Source organism: Ictalurus punctatus, chromosome 24 (genome assembly GCF_001660625.3).
Source record: "Ictalurus punctatus breed USDA103 chromosome 24, Coco_2.0, whole genome shotgun sequence".
NCBI classification, from domain to species: domain Eukaryota; kingdom Metazoa; phylum Chordata; class Actinopteri; order Siluriformes; family Ictaluridae; genus Ictalurus; species Ictalurus punctatus.
In genome coordinates, this window is record NC_030439.2 from 18,553,400 (window position 1) to 18,576,242 (window position 22,843).

Genomic DNA, 22,843 nt, shown 5'->3' on the forward strand with positions numbered 1-22,843 from the left:
CAGGACTACACAAAGTGCAAATACACAACAGGACAAATAAAAATATATACAATAGATATACAGGAGAGTGCACGCTAACTATACAGAACAACAGAATGGGGAAAAAAACATATCCTGTAGAGTTCTATGAAAAACCTTCAAGTGCTTCCAAAGAACGCTTTATGGTGGTAGACATCAAGGCACGTGTTTTGATGAACTTTGAATGGATGTGCTGTATTTGTTCAGACTGTTTAAAAGTTACAAAACAACTTTCTCTTGAGAACTTTACTGATGCTAAAAATCATTGGTGAGGAATCCATGCATACAGAAATCCCAAAGTAGAATTAGATCACCAATGAACAAGCCAGAGGTGACAGTGGTGAGGAAAAACTGCCTGAGACAACACGAGGATCAAACCTTAGGACACTGGATAATGGGACTACAAATCATTATAACTACTGTAATGCTCAACGTGAAAACTGGAATTGTGAAGCTTGTAGCTCATTAGTACTTCAGAACTTGGGTTAGTTTAAGACTCGGACCTGTTCGATCCCATATATGCGGTCTATATTTATCCAAAGCACACTTCTCATCTTGTAATTCTTTGGCTAATGTGGTGAATAGAATCAGCTGTCATGTATCCTAAACACTCTTCGCACATGATCCTCCCAGACGAAGTCAATAATCACCTCCGAGTAAATCCCTCCCTGCTACTTTGATTTCACTCTGATGTTTACACACAACTCGTTCGTATGATCCCCTTCTGAAGCTCCATTGATCCACAAGATTCCTAGGACTCCAACTGCATGACGCAGGAAGAGGTAGCGACCCTAGGAGGGGTGGGTGGAGCACAGTAACCCTATATGAACCTCACCATTAAAGCTAAGAGTCTCAAAGACGCAATGACCACCAGGCGTGCCGTCCTCGAAGATGACCTCTCCTGCCCAATATGCGGGAAGATTTTTCAAGAGCCTGTGGTGCTTTTCTGCAAACATAGATTCTGTAAACCATGCCTGGAGAGCAGTTGGGTCGGTGGAGGAGCTTGCGAATGTCCACTCTGCTGCCAGCCGTCGTCCATGGGGGAACTCATAGTTAACACAATGCTCAAGAAGTCCTGTGAAGGTTATCTGAAAGAACGGCGCAAGAGTAACCCCTTTGCATGCAAAGAACACGGCGAATCTCTGACCTTATTCTGTCTGGAAGATCTACAGCCTACATGCGTCGAGTGCAAGGAATCGGGAAGCCACAAAGGGCATCGATTATACTCCTTGGAAGAGGCTTCGCAAGATTGTAAGGTATGTTTAGACGAAAGAGCCAGTAGGAACTTAGAAGGCGTCACAATTCCGTGAACAAGGTATTCCTGGTATTCCCTTTCAATTTATGAGAACTATATCAATTGGACTGGGAACGCAAATGCAACGCCGGTCTTGTTTATCATGTCCTGTAGCACAATAGATCTGCTTAAGACTTTCAATATATACAGTAAAAGAAATTCACTCGTGTATTTATCTTGAGTGAGTTCCGTGGTCTGTTTTGAGACCATATGTTCCTCCTTTCTTCTTCAGATCAGCCAAGTGACAGATCTAGTATTGCAAAGATGCTAATGAGTAATTAATAACCAACATATAAGTTGACATTATGAAAAAACATTAAGGTATTAATGTAACATTTGGCTTGATTCAGCTACTCAGAATCTGATATTGCTGGGACTTCACCAGACCTTATCCTCTACTAAGAATATCCCTATATTTTCATTGGTCACGGCAGGGAGCCTCCTGAAAAAAAAGGTGAAACCGGATTCCCGGTGCTTTCTCAAGTGTTCGTCACTCTCCATACTAGTTGACAGCACCTGGCCTCTTTGACTTCATGACTTGGGTCATGGTAATGCCGGGGCAGGAACGCCGTAGCCGTGTCTTCTTGCCTCACACAAATGCTACGACGGCTATGAGATTCCCGAGCAAATAGGGTGTACCTCATTGGCTTTGGATATATGGGAATAAATACACTCTGATGGCTTAAAAATGATGTAAAGCGCCAGAGTCTTGAAATCTAAACCGCGATATTTTACCGTTCTATTTCAGGCTGAACTGAAGACTGCTCTGAAGCCATTGCAAGACAAGCTGAAGTTCTTCAGGAACGTTAAATCCACATACGATCTAACAGCAGAGCACATTAAGGTATTTTCTTACCATCTGAATCTTGTTGGCCAACAGTGGGTCTTGGCGCTTCCCCTGTTTACTTCTCTGTGAGCTTTGCCTTTTTCGGGAGTTTCGTGGACATCACGAAATGTAAATCAACCGTACCACACGATTACGAAGAAAATCGGCAATACGGAAACGTCGGTAAATGTTTCGTTTGGTTCGGCTTACGAGAGCATCTGCTCAGAACTTTACATAACGAGTGATAAATGAGGCCAAATACTTAATCGTCATTGAAATCGGTCTTTCGTCCAATTGTAAAACATGGCGTGCTATTGTTGTTGTTGTTGTTATAGAGACAGGCAGAGCATGCGGAGAGGCAGATCAGAGAGGAGTTTGAAGCGCTGCACAAGTTCCTTCGAGAAGAAGAAGCGGCCAAACTCTCTGAACTGAAGAAAGAGGAGGCGGAGAAGAGCGAGACCATGACGGAAAAGATCGAGGAGATGGAAAACCAAATCACGTCCCTCACAAACACCATCAGGTCTATCGAAAAGGAGATGAGCGCTCAGGATATCCCGTTCCTCCAGGTAAACTCCTTCATGTAGTCGACTGTAAACGTTTTATTTTACCCAGTGGCCATGTTACGAGATTTTTCTTTTACCCATCATTAATACTGTTTATAAGACCATGGCATTTTTGGTAAGGTATTTTTATTCCTTTCTAGAATTACAAGGAAACCATAAAGAGGTATGTCGACCTTCAGGATGTTCTTTCTCTCTCTCTCAACACTCCTCAAACTCTGAGAGCCACATTACTGATATTCAACTCTCCATCATTCATCAAGTGATTTTTTCCCACTATGTGCAGAACTTGGCAGCTACCCCAGGAACCACAGATGATATCGGGGTCTTTGGTTGACGTAGCCAAACATTTAGGCTCTTTAAAATTCAACGTCTGGGAGAAGATGAAGAATATCATCCAGTATAGTAAGTATACAGGGTAGATAGCAGTTATGGTTATTGATTTTGTTTCGCATGACCTGAGAAGCTAGAATAGCCGACACTAGCGAAAAAAGAACGGCCGTAATTTACTGCAAGTCACACCTGTTTGAAATGCCTTTTATTCAGTGATTGACCATCAATCTGTGTGATGTATTAGTCCTTCACAGTTCCCACAGCTTACATTGTAAATGATCTTCCCTTGTCTTGTCCATTCTGGCTGCTATTGATCATGATGTAGGAAGATGTATTTGACATGGATCCGGCACAAAGACTACACCCTGACCGACTTGCATATTAATCTTTATAATGCTCTTCAGAGGCATCCGAGACTAACTTCCACGCGAACATCTCAGTCAATGCCATCGTCTTCATCATATCATATATCCATCCATCCATCTTCTACCGCTTACTCCTTTTCAGGGTCACGGGTAACCTGGAGCCAATCCCAGGGAGCATCGGGCACAAGGCGGGGTACACCCTGGACAGGGTGCCAGTCCATCGCAGGGCACAATCACATACACACTCACACACCCATTCATACACTACGGACACTTTAGACACGCCAATCAGCATACCGTGCATGTCTTTGGACTGGGGGAGGAAACCGGAGTACCCGGAGGAAACCCCCGCAGCACGGGGAGAACATGCAAGCTCCGCACACACAGGGCCCCTGCGGGACTCGAACCCCGGACCCTGGAGGTGTGAGGCGAACATGCTAACCACTAAGTTACCCCATATCATATATAATGGAACTCTAACTAGCGGACCATCTAAACACAACTGCGTCGCAGAACTACACTACGTTCTGGGACTTTGACTCCAGCGTCTGCATGGACGTCTCTACTACTTCTAAGCTGGATTTTCCATTAATACGACGCTGCTGGAAAATGGCGTGTAAGAAAAGCAGAGCTTGTACTTGGTTTTTTAGGAGTCAGCAGAACCTGACTGTTATCCCTTATGCTTGAGATCGGTGAAATATTTCTAGACTGTTCTAGCAAGAACAACATTCCTCCAGTGTCTTTCCTTTAAGGCTAAAAGTAAAACGCTCAAATCTCTGTAGGTCAGGGGCGTCAGGGACCGAGTCCTAAAATGAGGATTATCATGACTAATTTACCAAGCCGTGCTATTAAACCTGCGACAACTTCAGGGTAGTTCAAAGATCTCACCGAGACTAAATTGCTTTAATAATAATATTAAAATGGAAATGCTGCTCTCAAGTTAATCTATTTGAAAGATTTGATGTCAAGCTTTTTAATATTTAAAACCTTTCAACCGTGCAGCTCCTGTGACTCTGGACCCGAACACAGCGGCGAGCTGTTTCCAGCTGTCAGAGGACCTGACGACTCTTCAGTGCTGCTCTCAGATCTTCAAGCTCCCGGACAACCCGGAGCGCTTCGACGTCAGTGCCGAGATGCTGGGCGCGGAGGGCTTCCGCTCGGGTAAACACAGCTGGGACGTGGAAGTCAAAAACAACAGCTACTGGGTGATCGGAGTAGCCAGCGAATCGGTGAAGAGGAAGGGCAAGAACGTGCTGACGCCTGCAGAGGGGTTTTGGACTATTCGGCTGAGGAACGGCGAGTACAAGGCTTGCTCGGCACCGTGGTCGTCGCTAACCATGAACAAGGAGCCAGATGTGGTGAGGGTGGTGTTGGATATGGACAGGTCGAAGGTGATGTTCTATGACCCGAGAGAGAGGACGCCACTCTACACGTTCACGGACATCATCTCGCCACGAGTGTTTCCTTACTTCTGCAGTGCCTGCAAAGATCATCCACTCAAAGTACTTCCAGCGAGTGTGTATGTTAAAGTGCAGCACTAGACCTGAGCAAAACCCTCCCTCCCTCCCTCCCTTTCTCCCTCTCTCTCTCTCTCCCTCCCTCCCTCCCTCTCTCTCTCTCCCTCCCTCCCTCCCTTTCTCCCTCTCTCTCTCTCTCCCTCCCTCCCTCCCTCTCTCTCTCTCTCCCTCCCTCCCTCCCTCCCTCCCTCCCTCTCTCTCTCCCTCTCTCCCTCCCTCTCTCCCTCCCTCCCTCCCGCTCTCCCTCTCTCCCGCTCTCCCTCCCGCTCTCCCTCCCGCTCTCCCTCCCTCCCGCTCTCCCTCCCTCCCTCCCTCACTCCCTCCCTCTCTCTCTGAACTGTTTTACATCACAGAGTGGAGTGGTAATTTATCGCCACGGGAAAAGTAACTTCAAATCCATCCACTTGTGTACCAAGTGCAGTTACATTAAAGTGCAAAAGTTTGCACACCCTTCGGACAAAATGCAAAAAAAAACCACAAATATTGTAATCATAAATATATCTGGTGTGTGTATTAGTGTTTTCCTGATGTTTCTCTATTGGTGAGTCACAAAAAGAGTCAGTATTAATAAGTTAAAACATTAGATTAAAAAAAAAAAAAGAAGAAAAGATATTGCTTTCTTGTTGTGATAAAAAATATTTCCCCAAAATTCAATTAAATTTTGGTTGAATTTGTTAAGTTTGACTTTTGGATGCTTGAACTTGTAAAAAAGTCATGATCTTGTTCTCGTTTGTAAGTCACTTTGGATAAAAGCGTCTGCTAAATGAATAAATGTAAAAAAAAAATGATCAATTGTAAAATACTTACAGATACGTTTAGATCCCCCCCTGCTCACGGCCGCACTGTATCAGATCTAATCAAAGATGGAGTTGGTCGTTTTGTGTTTCTACACCATAAATATAAAATATTCACATCTTTTCAAAAGAAATCTGAACATAATTTGCAATATTCCCATGCAACTAACCATTATTTTTGATAATCTGTAGATTATTTCTCAGATTAATCGGGATTGAAAAGGCAGATTTTTATTTTCTGTATTTTTTTCGAAAAACAAACACACACGTTATTACCCATTCTGCCCAGCGTTCTCCTTCAAACACTGTGCAAATCGAAGGCTATGAGAAAGGTATTAAGTGCATTTATGTGGGCTATCCTATACACTGTGTACAAATATTAACAATATATTGTCCACAAGCTTTACATCAGAAGTTAAATCACTACATTAAAAACGCTGAAAAAAAGAAAAGGTTTAAATGTTCTGCAGGAACACACACATTCACTCATTTGAACACAGTAACGTTACTTTATTCCGTAAATGTACGACACTTCTTACATCTATATACAATGACACGTTCTAACCCCATTACACTTACTTCATAAAAAAATACACAAATTACTTATGATTCTAAATATCGCTAAATGTAGCATCGAACAACATATCTGATCAGGATGAATATTTCAGTCAGAGTTACTGCGCTTCCTTTCTATCGTGCGCCGTTTGACGCGTATGCGCGGACTCGCACTCGTTCGGTGAAGTTTAACGGAGACCCGCTCGCCGTCAGGACGAGACTTTATGTAAAACGGAAATCCCAGAGTGAACGTCCGACATTTACAGATAAGGATCTAGAAGTAAAAATGTCATTTCTGCGCTGAAGAAAACGCGTCTGGAACACGTTAAACAGCACACGCGTGTGTCGCAGCATCACGACACGACGAGTCGCGTTTACACGCTCGCGAGTTTGTTTAAAGCGCTTAATATAAAACGCTCGCACGTTTTGGATGACCCAGATCGTGCACTTTTCACTCAGCAGCTCACTATGTGACCTCCGCTGTTTTCGAGTCACGAAGTGACGTCACTGATGTGGGGGCGGGGTTATCCACAGTGACGTCACAGACCCTACTAATCCATAATCAAATTCCTTGTCGATTATTTTATTTAATCGTTTAGTTGTTGCAGCCCTACATGCAAACACTAAAATTTTTTAGGCATCTGTTTACATTTCTTCCTGCCCCAGAAATAAGCTCCGCCCTCCACCGAATCAGATCTGCTCAGATTTGCCACGTTTCCTCTAAAGCGTACCTCATGAGGGCTTAAAAATGTCAAATTTTTGAATTGTAATTGCATGAAGCAATGACTGAATATCAAATTCCTTCATATCAAGCATGATAAAATACTATTCTAATACGTAAGGTTCGAATCCAATATTTTAATGTTTAAAGCTGAAGTACTCAAGACGTCTGTCTGGCAACATGATATAATATATAAGATATTGTTATAAATTGTGTATTGTTAATTGTTATTAAAAAAAAAAAAATAAAAATTCTTAAATATCATGGATAGTCAGTACTTTTTAGAAATTTTGTATGAAATCTTAAAAAGTGTAAAGATTTTGTATAGATTTAAAAAAAAAAAAAAAAAAAAATTCCCATATTTTCAATGTTCAATTTTTGTAGGCCATTAAAGAAAAGTATATTTAACCTCTTTTTTTTTTTTCTTTTTTTTTAAATTTTTATAAACACATTTTGTAAATCCAACACTTATACGTGGTGATGCATCCCAGAGCGTATCGTCTTCAAGTATCACGCCCACCCCTGCTTTAAAAACCTTCGAGCGATGAAAAAATATTCATATTTAATACGTTTTTGGACATCAGAGATCAGTGGATAAAAGTCCTTATTAAGTCAACAACGAGAGCAGGTTTTTAATAACGTTTATTTCCATTCAAATCATGTTAAAACAGGACAACCATCAGTGCTGATGACCCACAGGGTAACAAGAAAAATGAAAGTCCAAATTAAATCGTCTAGAACGGATCGTTATTTTCTCATAAATTCGGGGAGAGCAGATTCAAGGCACTTTGTAGTAGACGTCTTTAGAAATATCAATCTATAATCATTTAAAAACCAGTTAATCTCTCTCTTTCACTCACACACACACACACACACACACACACACACACACACACGCACAGTCAGTGTGAAAAACATCATCGAGGTCAGCGTTTTCCAACCCGACAGGGATTATCATCATTATTAATAACTATAATTAAAGTAAACTATACACTTCCTTCTTTATGAGATTTTATGCATTGCTTAAAAGTACGTCTCTAAGACAACAGTTGTAAATAAAGGACAATGAGGAATTTGAGAGTTTGTGCTGCCGTCGTGCTTCCATGTTTGTGTCACATTATCAGTAAGAAAATAACGTAAGAAAAATCAACAGCTCTGGTGTTCAGGAGAATATCTTCTGTAATGCTTCTGTTCGGAACGAGTCGTTAAATGAATGCCATTTCGCAAGCATGGCATGACCTCAGAAATGTCCTCTACTGAAAGTAACAGGCCTTTCCAAATAAAAACCAACATATCAGACAAGAGCTTTTCACTGGTAACAGAACGTCCCATCGAGGACACCTTTAACCTAATGTGTGTCTTATGCAAAATGCACGGTTTACACGCTGTAAAATGTAAAAAAAAAAAAAAAAAAATGAACATTTTTATTATTTATTTTTTCAATTAAACGTTAATCGGTGTCTCTCTAAATATTAACACTACAAGCCACAACAGAGATCCAGTCTGCGTCTTAATTACTGATCCCAGAAATGCCACGGTTTTGCTTGACCTGCGCCTCATCCTGTCTCACAGAGGAATCCTACCTTCCACTAAAGCGTTATACATTTCCTCGGTCACGGCTTCGTAACGCCCCGCTCTGGAGTTCAGAAAGTAGATCCGGTCCGCTGTGCTACGGGGGTCAAATCCCTCCTTCTGTAACCTGGTCTTCTGAATTTTAAATGTACCTGTGGGGAGAGGCGATACTGTAAAACGGACCGGAGAAGCGGACAGAGAAGCGGACGTACAGATGCGATAATTACAGACTGAAGGTTTCTCGTTTAGTTAACATTAACGGAAGGAGTAACAGTCAGAGGCAATAATGAATAACGAGTCTTTATTGATCACGTAGACATTACAGCACAGTGAAATTCTTTTCTTCGCATACCCCAGCATGTTAGGAAGTTGGGGTCAGAGCGCAGGGTCAGCCATGATACAGCGCCCCCTGGAGCAGAGAGGGTTAAGGGCCTTGCTCAAGGGCCCAACAGTGGCAGCTTGGCAGTGCTGGGGCTTGAACCCCCGACCTTCGATCAGTAAACTAGAGCCTTAACCGCCAAGCCGCTCAAATCAAGACTGACCAATGTGACATAGGGAAGGGTGGAGAAGCTTCCAGGGGGTTAATTCCTATCAGTTTATATCACCTATGCAACGATCAATCACTTCAGATTCATAAGACGACTGGCTCATCTGCTGTTTTTATTGAGGGGAAAAATGAAGACTGGGGCAGTGGTGGCTTGACGGCTAAGGTTCTGGGTTACTGATCGGAAGGTCGGGGGTTCAACCCCAGTATTACCAAGCTGCCACTGTTGGGCCCTTGGGCAAGGCCTTCTCTCTGCTCCAGGAGCACCGCATCATGGCTGACCCTGCGCTCTGACCCCAACTTCCTAACATGCTGGGATATGTGAAGAAAAGAATTTCACTGTGCTGTAATGTATATGTGACCAATAAACACTCATTATTCATTATTATTATTATTATTCTCTATTTGCGTATTTTTAAGCGCTAACTTGCAGCAGCATACGCAGATCCAGAGTCCAGTGTTAAAATATTTAACTCCTATATAAACTGTAAAAGGTTGGCAGGTGTGTTGATGCTCTCAGGTGAGGCAGTAACTCACCTGTAGTATCTACTTGTGGGGAGATGCGGAGAAAAACTGGTCGAGCGTATGGAGGCAACACCTTCTGGACTTCTCGGAGAAAGGATTCACAGTTAAAGTTCCCTGCGGAGTCAGCGATAGCAGCCATCCCCGCTTTTCCCTCCACACCTGCGATTGTCACATTCATAAAAAACAATAAATCACTAAAATCATTTCCCTCACAGGTCAGAGTTGATTTTAAATATCGAGCAGTTGACATCGGGAACTAATCAGAGGATGGACTAGAAAACTGACTGAAATTACTCGAGATGCTCATCACCACTAGAATGTCTGAAACAATGCCCTCACCTGGCACAGTGACTCCGTACACTGCCACATCCGTCTGGCCCAGCAGACTGCTCAGGGTTCCTTCCACTTCAGTAGTGGAGACGTTTTCACCTTTCCAGCGAAACGTGTCCCCACTGCGGTCCCGGAAGTACATGTAGCCCAATTCATCCATCACCAATACATCACCTGAAGTCAAAAAGATAGGAAATGTACAAACAAAAAGCCATGGATATGACTACAAGTCAGCAATAAAACAAGCACTTACATTTGTAAACGTGCTCCTAAAATAGTTTGGTTCATTTTTGAGGTCGACCAAATGATCGGTTTTGCAGATTAATCGGCACCGATAAGCGATTGCTGGAACTAGCAGTTATCGCCAAAAAGAGAAGGGTCCACTGTCATTATACGGTACGAGAGCGGCCTCTAGAGGCGAAATAAAAACGAACCCTATTGCTAATTTTGTTGTGTTATGTATATCTTTTATTTACTTTACCATTTATCAATAGTTATTTCAGTTATTTATTAATATTAATTTCATAAAAAAAAAAAAAAGTACAGTACTTTTTCATGGTGCAGTCAGTACTGTTTATTTTTGTAATAAAGCTCAGCCGTATTTTACTTTGAGTGTTGTGTTTTCATTCAGTAACAATTTTAAAAACTATGGGTTCATTAATCGGTTATCGGCAGGTAGGTACCGCCCGTCTTAGTCATCGCTATCGGGAAAATCCCCTATCAGGCGACCTCTAGGCCATTTATCAAAACGTTTCTAACAATCAACTTGGTGGACCGGGACGAACTGTTGTACGATAAAGCATATCTAAATCAGGTCCCACAACAAGCAGTGTAACAATCTATAGGTCAGAGGTGACTCACCTGACAGGTAGGCGGAGTCGTTTTTCTTGAAAACATTGCAGGTAATCTTCTTCTTGTTGGCCTCCTGATTGGCGTAGCCGTCAAAGCGCCGCAGAGGATCCTGCTGGTTGATTTTGCCCACCAGCAGCCCGGGTTCTCCTGACAATCATGAGATTAACAGCTGAGCTGAATAGAACACACTTTGGAAATCAGAAAGCATGGATTAAACCATTTTAGGCCAGCGTTATAGTGTCGTGTGCGCTTATGAAAGATGGCTGCCGTGTACATCCTAGGTTCGTTCAGTTTGTCCTCAGAAATTAACGCTACATTTCTAAATAGTGCGGGAAGCGGTATGGCATGATGTGACATCAGCAAGAGACTTGATACACATCTGTCTCTCAAAGTCACATGTTTATGTTCTATGATATAACGATAAAAGGTATAGGTTTATATAAAAGTTAAGACAGATTATGATAACTACAACAATGGTGGAATGTTTTGAAGGCAAGCTTATAGAACTTTTCATCCTGGTCTTCTCGACAAATATGATTCCTGGAAAAGCTGGAGGAAGATCAGGACAATTTACAAGTGGATATGGAAACCAGAAAATGGAAAACCTCACGTTTCAGCTGTGGTGCGCCCTCTAGTGAGGGAAGTTTTTAAGGTATGGAGACGAGTATGTAAAGTGAGGACACGTCGAGCAGGACACCGGCTTGAACGTGCAGCAATAATGAGAATAAATCTTCCTCTCAGGACAGAGAACTCACCTGGCTGACATGGAACACAAAGTCCGTCCTTATTCCTCACCAGCTCCATGGTCTCCTCGTTTACCTTCACTAGGCGGATGGGGTAGACGTTGGGCAGAATCATGCTGTTAAAACCACACGATCCCACCTGCGGAGATGAGCCATACTAATAAACAATGCAAAGTAGCCACAAAGCAAATGGGTTGCCAGGTATGCCAAAAAATGAACACATATTCAATGTGATATCTACAAAGTAACAAACAGGCAAAAAAAAATAATAAAGATGACAGTTTTAATACGCATTATTACACCAGCGCTTTTTGTAATATTATATAAACCTTTATAAATACAGTATAGTTATGATAATGAAGTACATTCATACACTAATCCGTCTATTTCTATTTTATATGCATTTACTATAGCTACAATACTTACTATACAGTACTAGGAATTCATTTCATTCATTCATTTACTATTTAGCTCGCAAAACATTAAGATCATTAATCTAATGCAAGTAAAAATACTTCCCTATAAATAACTGAAACCGGTGGAACTGGCAACCCTGAACCCACACTGACACACACCAGAAACCACATCTATGCTGTAATCTGTGGCTGTGGTTATGTGGGTTTTATGAATAACACAGTCACTGCATGCATACTATTTGAATTTTTTTTAAACAACATCCCTGCTCTGACTATTCTATGTTCAAACTCCATTCGGCAACACACTTCATTTTTACAACAACCACCAAAAACAAAACCAAAAAAAACAACTCAGCCCTGAAAGGAGCAACAAGGAGCTGACTCTTATCGAGACACTCTAGAGCCCAACCTTGGCGTCCATGTTGGCGATGCTGCAGTTACACTCGGTGGCTCCGTAGAACTCGCCGATCTGTTTAATGCCGAAGCGCTGAGTGAAGGCCTCCCACACGCTGGGGCGTAGCCCGTTACCCACTGCCAGGCGCACACGGTGCCCACGCTCTGACGGGCGCACAGGCTGAGACAGCAGGTAGCGGCAGATCTCGCCGATGTACTGCACCACCTGGAGGAACACAAGAACATCAAGCAGTGTGATCGACTAAGCAGAAATGAAAAGGTATTGAAAGCTAAATTAACCTCTACCAGAAACGAAGCCATTTTCCCCATACCGTGTCTTTTTCCATACACGAACGAGCTACTTTATTCACGTCCGGCGTGACGGTGCGTTCGTCACTACGCCCCGACTCAGACAGAAGGCTCAGCTCGGTCATTCTGTACATCCCGTTAATAAAACGTGATAAAATCAGTGACTTACTGTACAGTTGTATTTGATGCAGTCTTCCCAGAAGCGGCTGGCTGAAAACTTCTTCTTCACCACCACAGTCAGTCCGTTGAGTAAACACTGACCGACACCAATTATATTACCTGAGAACAGGTGCGACACCGACACAATTTCATCCTACTACATCAAATTTTATGTATGTATTTATTTATTTTAGAAATGATTTAAAAAAAATTAAAGCTTTAAATGAAGATTATCCATCATTTTATTTTTCCACGACCTCTGTACTGTTACAGAATTTTAAAAGCTTTTAAGGTAAATATGAAACAGCACATTTTAATTAATTAATTAAGTTATTTAAAAAGAAAAGAAAAGAAAAAAAGGGTTGCAATAGAATAACAGTCCTGCTGTAGATGTTTAATAATTCGATAGTTTAAAAATAAATAAATAATGTAACGTAAGATCATTTTAAGCTATTTTAATCATTTTGTTAACAGTATAGTTAATGTTTAATAGTTTATTACTCATTTAATTTCATTTTTGAATAATTTTACGAGGTTGTTTTTTTTTTTAATGTAAATGATAATTTTTTTAAAATATGTAAATATACCCAGAGAGAATTACGCATCTTGTCTGGTGTGTTTAATTCTTCTTGTATTAAATGTCTGAGGATTCTGGGACAGCATGTTGTGCTTCACTGCAGCCATAAAACCACGAAAACCCCCTTTCCAAACTTAAAGCTGTGAAAGTGCAGGGCGAATGTTTTAAAAATCCGCGACACATCTTGAAGCTTTTAGGGTGAAAAGCCTGCGCATGAAATGTACATTTGTCGCACTGCTGCTTCAGGGTTTAATCTCGAGTTACATTCGTCCTAACAGAACATTAAAGAGACAGTGTAACGCACAAACACAAAATTAAACTGTTTACTGTCCAATTTCACGGCTACGAACGTCCTGACGCGCCTGAAGTCTTCTGTATTCTGACAACTCTTCCTTTTACAGATAAACACTCGTATAAACAAATACTCTTTCATAAACAAACCAAACCCCCCCCGCCCCCCCCCAACATCTCATATTTTGGTCTTCCGTACATTCAACATTTTATAGTTCCCTGGAAGTGTCACGCTTAAATGTGTTATTTATTTATTTGTTAAAAAAAATATATAATAATGCACTGCTTACCTGCTGAATGGTAGAGAGGTAAGCAGTCATACAGGATGTCGTCTCGCTTCATGCCGAAAGCATAATAAACAAAAGCAGCCATTCTATAATATCTTTATAAGACAAAGACAAAAACAAAACAAATGCAGAACATCTGTAAGTAACCCAGATTGAAGTGAAATATAAAAAGGTGGAACTTGTAGCTCGACGTACCGACTGTGCACCACGATAGCAGCTTTGGGAAGTCCGGTGGTACCAGAGGTGTAAATGTAGAACAAACGGTCTGAAGACAAATAGCAGTATTAGTCCGAGTGATCGTACACACTGATGTGCCCGTGTATCCATCATTTTTACTTATTTACTGGTACTTATTTCAATCTTACACTGCCCTCCACTAATATTGGCACCCTTGATAAATATGAGTCAAGAAGGCTGTGAAATTTTTTTTTATTGTTTAAACTTTTGTTAAACAAATTCACAAAAATACTCTGCTCTCTCCAAAAAAATGGAATGGAAATATACTTCAAATACATTCAAATGCCAATAATTGTTGCACACCTATATTCATTAAAGGATATCTGTGTTGTGTGCATATATATATATATATATATATATATATATATATATATATATATATATATATATATATATATATATATATATAAAAAATGTGTGTGTGTGTTAAAAACTGCACTAATTCTACCCGAGACTACTTTTTTCTTAAAGCCAAGGGGCGTCACGTCACATCACATATTGCCTTTGCTTCATATGTTAGTGTTTACTGCTCTTCACAGTATTTTTAAAAAATGGATGATCATTTTTGAAGGCATATTTTATATATGAAATTTGAAATAACTATTTAATATTGTAACACATATATAAGTTTCATTTGTCTAAAGACATAAAATTATTTGAAAATTAGCAAGGTTTTAAGATTTTAAATGAAACATTTTGACCCTAAAAAAAAAAAAAAGAAAAAAAAAAATCATCACTGGACTGAAAACACTTTCCCATCCTGCAGTCTTGGGAACCTTTATCCTCACCCCTAAAAAGAGCTTAAAAACCTTTAGAAAGACCAGGGGGCCTCATGGCCGAACGCCAACTGAGTACGTGAACGGGACTAAACAGGATAGGTTTGTTTTCTAGTGAGCTGTACACTACAAATCTGTAATTGTGTCTTTTGTTGTCTATAGCATATATATATATATATATATATATATATATATATATATATATATATATATATATATATATATAAAAAACACATTAAAATCACCAAACAGCACATATAACCTACACAAATTTAGTGATGGCCAAAAATATATATATATATTTTTTTTTTCCGGGCAAAAAAAATCAGCAAAATATTTTGACCAAAACATCCAAAGAATTTTTATTCACTACAAGATTGATCCCATAAAGAACAAGACTCCGGTTTACATTTTATTAGTATTTGTTTGTACCATTTCTATTCAGGTCAGATTGTGGACTTTTTCAGATTGTGTGCAGTTTAAAAGTGGAAAAACTACCTGGCAGTATTGTTGGGTAAAAGTTCGTCATGACAAACTTTGATATTTGCTTGAGAAAACAAGCCATCAGCTAGACAGCGTCCCAATACTTTCGGAGCTAGGCGGCCTCCCGATACCGAAGGATTGTGCCGAGTTTCTTGGAAGTAGCTTGAAAACTCAAGGAGTTATAACAGTCAGAAACTTTTAATGGGAGTCAGTGGGAATTTCGGCCACTTTCAGCTTCTGTACTGGGAATTTCCATCACTTTTCGAAAAGATATATCAACTCGGGTCAGAACAAGGTGAAGGTCTGTCCCGAGTTTGGTGCATGTAGCTTGAAAGGTCTGGGAGGAGTAGCGATTTATTAGCAGAAGCAGAAGAAGAAGCAGAAGAAGAGCCTATAAATCAAAACAGTATGTTGGCCTTCTCAATCCAACATAATAATATCACTTTAAAATCCCATATTTGGTTTTTATGGGTTTTCAAATTTCAGTTTGGTCCAAAAATCTTTATTGCAATCTTTATTGCATAGTGATATACATTAAAATTTTCCAGAGGCTGGTGTTTAAAACTAGTACCAAAAATATTAATTTACATCATCACTACACACATTTTTTTCAAATACTAAAAAAACCCCAGCAACTCAGATGCAGCTCTGCTATTGTCCACCTGATTCCTGTGTTTCTAACGTCACGTGTTTCTAAATTTCAGCTAATCAGTACTACAAAGCACTGGCTAAAGACGCAGCTTCGAACACCGCTCGTACAGTCAGACACTCAACATCGTGTCTGTACTCGAGCGCTGTAACACAACACAGAGATGTTGCTGATGCTATACTGCTACAGTGACTTTTATAAAACACTTGGAGTGAGCCGTAAAGGCGTCCCCGCTCACCGTTGAAGCCCTTGGATGGGGTGCAGGAAGGAGGATGGCGTGGTGCAGACGCCAGCAGAGTGTCGAATGGCTGCGCTTTCAGAGAGGTCATGTGATCAGGACTCGGGTCTCCGGTCCAGAAGAGAGCCAAAGACTCGCTCAGAGAGGAGCTTACCTCCGACACGGCTACAAAGAGACGCCACGGAAAAGAGAGGCAGAAGTGATTAAAAACTAAAAACGGGAATTAAGGTGATTAAAAAAATTTGCATAAGCAAAAACTAAAACTGAAAAATGCGCACAGAATTCTTATATACATTAGCATACTTAATAATTCTTCATTTAAACCACAGTGCTGCCGAATGCTCGATTCTGATTGGTCAGAGGGTGTTGATTAATTTTCTATAACAGCAGCTCTGACTGTAGTGCAGCTGCAAATCAGGTTTATATCAACGCGCTTGTTGTTATTATACATTATCGTTTCTATAGTAACAACATGCACAGGTAGGTATACGGCGGACGCGACACAAACAGATTTAATGTTACAAACTTAGTGTTCGTACAACATTTATGAAGAGTCGAGTACAGCTGAAAGGTCTCATTTACCAACAAACATCAGCGTGAAAAGCCGTGCAAAACAATGACGTGCAAATGCGATTTCGCCAATTCAAGTAGTTTTCCACGGAAAACCCCCCACAAATCTCCACAAATTGCGCTGCAAATTTTGAAAAATGCCACAGCAACATCGAGCATGTACGGACTGTTCTGGAAAATACAATACCAGATTCTGAAATGTACAATCGTCTGGGTATAAACCAAATTTATGTATTACATATGCATCAATAATAAACGCCTTACCGTCAGCGAGCTCCGCCCCAAAGACGAGCGCCCGTGCTCCCGACACGCCCAGGCAGTGCATAAGGGAATCTCGCCTCAGGTTGAAGTTGATGAGCGCCGACTCGATGCCGACTTTGGCCAGGCCGAGCCACAGCGCCACCTGCAGAGGCCTGCTCTCCATCAACAGAGCCACCACGTCCCCCGTCCCCCAGCCCTGACTCAGAGCCCACTGAGCCACGCCGTTACTCAGCCGGTCGAGCTCAGAGAAGGTCCACGTTTCCCCGGTGGCCTCGTACACCAGAGCGGGTTTGTCTGGGTGCTGAGCGACGGTCTGGGCGAAGATGGAGGGGATGGTGCTGCCATTACGCGTGTGACGCCACAGCGCCAGCTTCACCCTCAGGAGCATCAGCACACCGCTGGAGCGAAAACAATAACGACAACAAGTCCTTAATGCTACATTAAACCCGGTAAACAGACTGCCTCTGAACATCTCATTTCCACTCTGCTTGTGTGGGCACCAAGTAAATCATTCAGCTAACGAGCAGGCAATGAGGCAAAGGAATATTCGATGCACGCGTTACAAGCTCTACTTGATTTACAAACAGCATTTACTTGGATTTATTTGACAATTTGTGGAAAAAGTTTCAGATTAACTGTCGTCTAGAACAGCGTGGGACTCAGAAAGGGATTTATCACAGATAGTGATTAAAGAAGTTATTAACGCCTTAGACTGCTTTCACACTTTTCATGTATTATTTATTCAGAAAATGTCCTGGCTGAAGGGCTTTTCTTATTATAACAAAATAATAATAAAAAAAAACAGTGACTCATGCAACACGCACGCTGTAACCAGAACATGTTATACCAGTCCTACCTAGTATCAGTATCTCCAGACTAAAGGCAAGAGAACGTAAGAATTTGCGACTTGACCGTACGCGTCGATCCACAGTTAAAACGAGACGTCTCATCACGTACTGCCGAACATCCCATAAATACATAATGGAGTGCTTTGTAAAAGCAGCCGTGTTCCTCTCGCTACGCCTTCATAATATTAAACAGGGGAATAAAAGGTTGGCCGAGGTGTTATTATAGCGATCAGAAATTATACCGGGCGTCCAAGTGGGATCTAAAGTACAATCATAAGACTGGGCTTGAAACTCGGGGGACGTCTCAGGCATATAAAACTTCTGAAAGGAAGTCCAAATCGTTCAACTCTTACATGCCAAATGTGGCAGGTTAAAAAGGATCGATCAATTACTGTATGTATGGAGGGAGGGAAGAGTTCCAGTGAGTGACGGAGCGGTCCGTTAAGTGGATGGAGAACACCGCAGATGTTCTCGAACTGCACCTGTGTAAATGCTGAGGTCCTGAAAAAGCGCACAGAGGAAGTGAACGCATCAGGGTTCAATTCAAACAGACTAAACACTGCGACTCGGAAAGCATCCTTAGTCACATTCAGGTTAAAAAAATATATATATATATACACATTTTATATATATATTTTTTTGTACTTGGCTGAATTTTTGTTTTAGTCCTTAACATTCACCACTCCGTCAAGGGGCAACAGGATCACCAGAACTTGTCTTGGCAAGTTCAGACAGTAACACACACACACACACACCATCCTGTACATGACTATACAAACAGTTTATACAAATACATTTTTTTATGTTATATCCACTTTCTGACTAAAGCTTGTTTTAGACTGCGATTTCTGTGCGTTCAGGTCCTCCTAGGAAGTTCGTATTTACGAGTTTGGAAGTCGTAATTCCAACGTCAGGTGCGTTCAAGTCACTTTAGTCGGAGCAAGATGGCCGTGTACCTTGTCTTAATTAACTTTAAAAAAAAAAAAAAAAAATACAGCAAGGTTTTTAAACTCTACTTCTACTAAATGAAGAACAAAGAATGCACATCTGGAGTGTTTTGCTTTTTAAAAAAAAAATAAATTCACGAAGCCGCTGTAAACTTTATCATTACAACCTGTCAGGTTGTTCAAGTTTTATTTATTTAAATGCAACACTACTGTTTTGCTGGCAGTTTGTTAGTAAACCAATATATATTGTAGTCTATAGAAATGTTTTCCAGTATTGGGTTGCACACAAAAAATGGCTTATTAAATATTTTATAAATGAGACCTTGTAGTGATAATGCTGCTAATATCTCTGCACTGTCAGATATTAGTAACAGGTCAAAGTGGTGGGATTTTGTACCGAATCTGAACTTTCGTAACTCATTTGAGGGGTAACACTCAGGAGACACGGGAAAGTCGGTGGCATGTTGGGGCAGGAACAGTCGGCATACTTGCTATAACACGTAACACACACATTACATTGTGTGTATGACTGTACAAACAGTGCAAGTTAATAAATAACACAATTAACGCTGCACAATGCAACTGGATGTTAAAAATAATCACTCATCGCATGGGTTATTCCTTCTATATAGTCTATATATTCATTTGCTCGAGGAAAAAAATGGAAAAATTTCGGTCTCAGTATCTCGGAGAGCATGTTTACTGGAGCAACAGAGTGAACCAGTGACAGTGCGGTAAATACAGCGGAAAGTATTCGGTTTGTCCAGGAGGTCTGTGACCATCTTGATGCTTGATTTCCTGAAGGTGATCTTAAAGGATGTGAGCTGTACAAGAATTTAACCTAGAATTCATCACTCGATTTTGTTCACGGTATAGATGAAGTAATCAGACTGACAAAGAAGCTCCAAGGTATTTTAAAACAAAGGGACGAGACTGCCACAGAGCGCATCTGTCAGCAGTACAAGGATTTCAAGTTCACTATCAAGTTCACGGACGATGGGAGCGCTGCGGACATTTGGGGCGGCTGTGGATCAGGTGGTAGAGCGGGTTGTCCACTAATCGTATGGTTGGCGGTTCGATTCCCGGCCCACGTGACTCCACATGCCGAAGCGTCCTTGGGCGAGACACTGAACCCCAAGTTCCTCCCGATGGCAAGTTAGCGCGTTGCATGGCAGCTCTGCTACCATTGGTGCGTGTGTGTGAATGGGTGAATGAAAACCAATGTAAAGCGCTTTGGAACTGCGAAGGTTATAAAAAAAAAAAAAAAAAAAAAAAGAGCACTATATACACGCAGACCATTTACCATTTGCTGAGATGAGATCTACAACTACTGGAAAGCACGCAAGAACACATGGGAAAAGTTTTAATGTAGGCTACGATACTAAATAAATATATTTTAGTATTAATGCATTTTACTTGGACAATATTTTTACTGTTTACTCTATAGGCCTATAACAATTTTAATAATTATTTAAGCATATCATTATAATGTATAAAGTAATGATTAATTCATTGACTGAAGCTTTAAATGTTAGGGTACTATTTTGGTGTTTGCATGTAGACCAATCACTGAACACAATTGTTCCCAACGACTAATAACTGATCACCATTGCTTGTTCCCAACAAATAAAATCTCAGATCATTGTTTGTTCCCCATGACCAATCACTGATCACCATTTTTTGTTCCCAACAACCAATCACCGACCACCACTGTTTGCTCCCTATGATTGGTCACCAATCACCATCGTTTGTCTTTGTTTCAAACTCTTTTCTTGGGGATATTTACAGCAATACACTGAAAAAGACACACTATTAGCATCACATAAATACATAAATCTTTTTGGAAAACCAGAATGTGGTCACCCTAGCTTTTGTGATGTAACGCAAAACAAATCCAGACACTGAACATGTTCTGAAGCTTAAAATAAGCTCTAAATGAAAGTGTTTTAGGTCATATTGCTTTTCTCTTTGACTTTATTGACACATGTGGCCTTGAAGTAATCCAAAAATAATCACGTCACATGACTTCATATTGTGATACTTGGATTACGCTACTGATGACTTTTATTTTATGAAGTCATTTTTAACTGTAACAGAACACATTTTTAAAGTAAACCTCCCGACCCTGCCTAGAAGTAAACATATACAAATATTAATACAGATGCTGTATAAATACAAAGGTTAGGAATCGTATTTGCCTGAAGTTTTTTTGTTGTTGTTGTTTAATCTGAAAGGCGGACGGGAAGAGGGGTGCGAGCGGGCAGGGGTTTGGGGGTGGATGGTGTGGGCCGATGGTGTGGGCAGACGGGGGGGGGAATGGGGTGAGTAGGAAGGGGGTGGCGTGAGCGAGGGAGGGGGCCTCCAAATGTCTAGAACCGGCCCTGTACTGTGTAAACAGTACACATGTACTACATTAATAGTTTGTTTTGGCATGACCAAAGGCTTCTTTCCCTCTAATAAGAAATGTGTTATAATCGATATTCTTTTTTTTTTTTTTTTTTACTTTCAAATGCAAATAATCATGAAGGTCAAATAAATATACAAATGAGTTGATTACGTCATCCGCTTCTTGTTACTTTTTATATTTTTTGCGCGCGTGCTCAAAAAGCTACTTTCCCCTGAAAAGAGTTGGCAACTCTGTAGCTCAGGGTTTATCTGGAGGGAGAAGAGTTCACGTGCGTGTTGTTGATGGGGAGAAAAGGTGAAAAGTTTGGACGGTGAAGGTGTATTATTATTATTATTATTATTATTATTATTATTATTATTGTTGTTGTTGTTATTATTATTATTATTATCATCGTAGTGCACTCGAGCAGTACTCACTTGAGGTCCCTCTTGGCGGTGCGCGCAGCCACGTACAAGTACCTCCAGCCACCGGAGCCTAGGTACAGGCCGAGTCCAGCGGCCACGCTCCACGACCACGGCGCGCCGAGCAGCCGGAGCAGGCCGAGAGAGCCGAGAGACACGGCATAGCGCATCCTACCGAGTACAAACACACACTCACTAACTCAGACCCCACTCGGTGCTCTGTCCCAATGGCGCGGCACAGGCGCTGAACAGCACTTCAGCAACAACACGTCCATAAAAGTCCTCCAATGAGGAGGAGGAGGAGGAAGAAGAAGGAGCGCGAGCGCAGCTCCTAGGGCGGCAGTACTACAGTATTTACCTATGATGAAGTGAGGAAGGTGTAGGTGTGTGTGTGTGTGTGTCAGGCTGATAAACCCATGGAGAGCGGATGACAGCAGTGAGTGGAGGTCGACATGAAACGACCTTGTTGTTGTTACAAGCTCACTGAAGTTGGCTACAACTCCGTAGAACATTCATGATCAAAGCCTTGAAGATTGATTTATTCAACAACAAAAAAAATATAAATATCGCATGTTATCACGTGCATACAAGTCTTATCTGCACATTAACATATTAATAGGAATAGCAAATATGCTGTGCTTGTTTTGGGACCTCAGCGGCTCTCTATCTAAACGCACCACGGCGGGTACGAATTAATAAACGGTTACACCCTACATAGTGGGAAATAGAAGGCGTTTGGGATTCAGCCCTGGATAGTGAGAGTGAGGGGTTTCAAAATGAAGTCGTTTTTCAAAGTAAAAGTCCTCCACTGTCTGTCGTCCTGTCAGTCTCACTTTTATAGTCCAGCAGTTATTAAGAGAAATTCATCCACAACCAAAATCTACGGAAGCCCCAAGAGGCCATGTGTTATTTGTTTTGGTTTTCTTGTGATTTCGACTTCATGTTCTCGTGTACTCTACGTGACAATTTTTTTTTTCTTCATGATCTGGACTTAAGAAAATTTGTTTTCTGGTGATCGCTACTTAATTTTTCTTGAGTACGCCAT

General features: G+C 41.1%; 2 protein-coding genes and 1 long non-coding RNA gene across 3 annotated transcripts; 2 read left to right on the forward strand and 1 right to left on the reverse strand.

Moving 5' to 3' along the window:
* The first annotated feature begins 625 nt into the window (after positions 1 to 625).
* On the forward strand, positions 626 to 5,035 carry trim35-13 (tripartite motif containing 35-13). Its single transcript, XM_017454110.3, has 6 exons — positions 626 to 1,274; positions 2,061 to 2,156; positions 2,474 to 2,704; positions 2,842 to 2,864; positions 2,985 to 3,103; positions 4,399 to 5,035. The coding sequence occupies exons 1-6, from the start codon at positions 843 to 845 to the stop codon at positions 4,935 to 4,937; spliced, it is 1,440 nt and encodes a 479-aa protein (XP_017309599.1). The 5' UTR covers positions 626 to 842; the 3' UTR covers positions 4,938 to 5,035.
* A 2,572-nt stretch (positions 5,036 to 7,607) lies between these two features.
* slc27a1a (solute carrier family 27 member 1a) lies at positions 7,608 to 22,564 on the reverse strand. The gene is made up of 12 exons (XM_017454097.3): positions 21,814 to 22,564; positions 17,199 to 17,593; positions 16,365 to 16,529; positions 14,177 to 14,246; positions 13,985 to 14,076; positions 12,837 to 12,946; positions 12,375 to 12,584; positions 11,562 to 11,688; positions 10,816 to 10,953; positions 9,964 to 10,128; positions 9,637 to 9,783; positions 7,608 to 8,707 (listed from the first exon to the last, which is right to left on the reverse strand). Exons 1-12 carry the CDS (start codon positions 21,966 to 21,968, stop codon positions 8,550 to 8,552), a joined length of 1,932 nt encoding a protein of 643 aa, XP_017309586.1. The 5' UTR covers positions 21,969 to 22,564; the 3' UTR covers positions 7,608 to 8,549.
* On the forward strand, positions 21,582 to 21,989 carry LOC124626264 (uncharacterized). Its single transcript, XR_006980998.2, has 2 exons — positions 21,582 to 21,691; positions 21,794 to 21,989. It is a non-coding gene; the product is annotated as an uncharacterized LOC124626264 (long non-coding RNA).
* Positions 22,565 to 22,843: the final 279 nt, after the last annotated feature.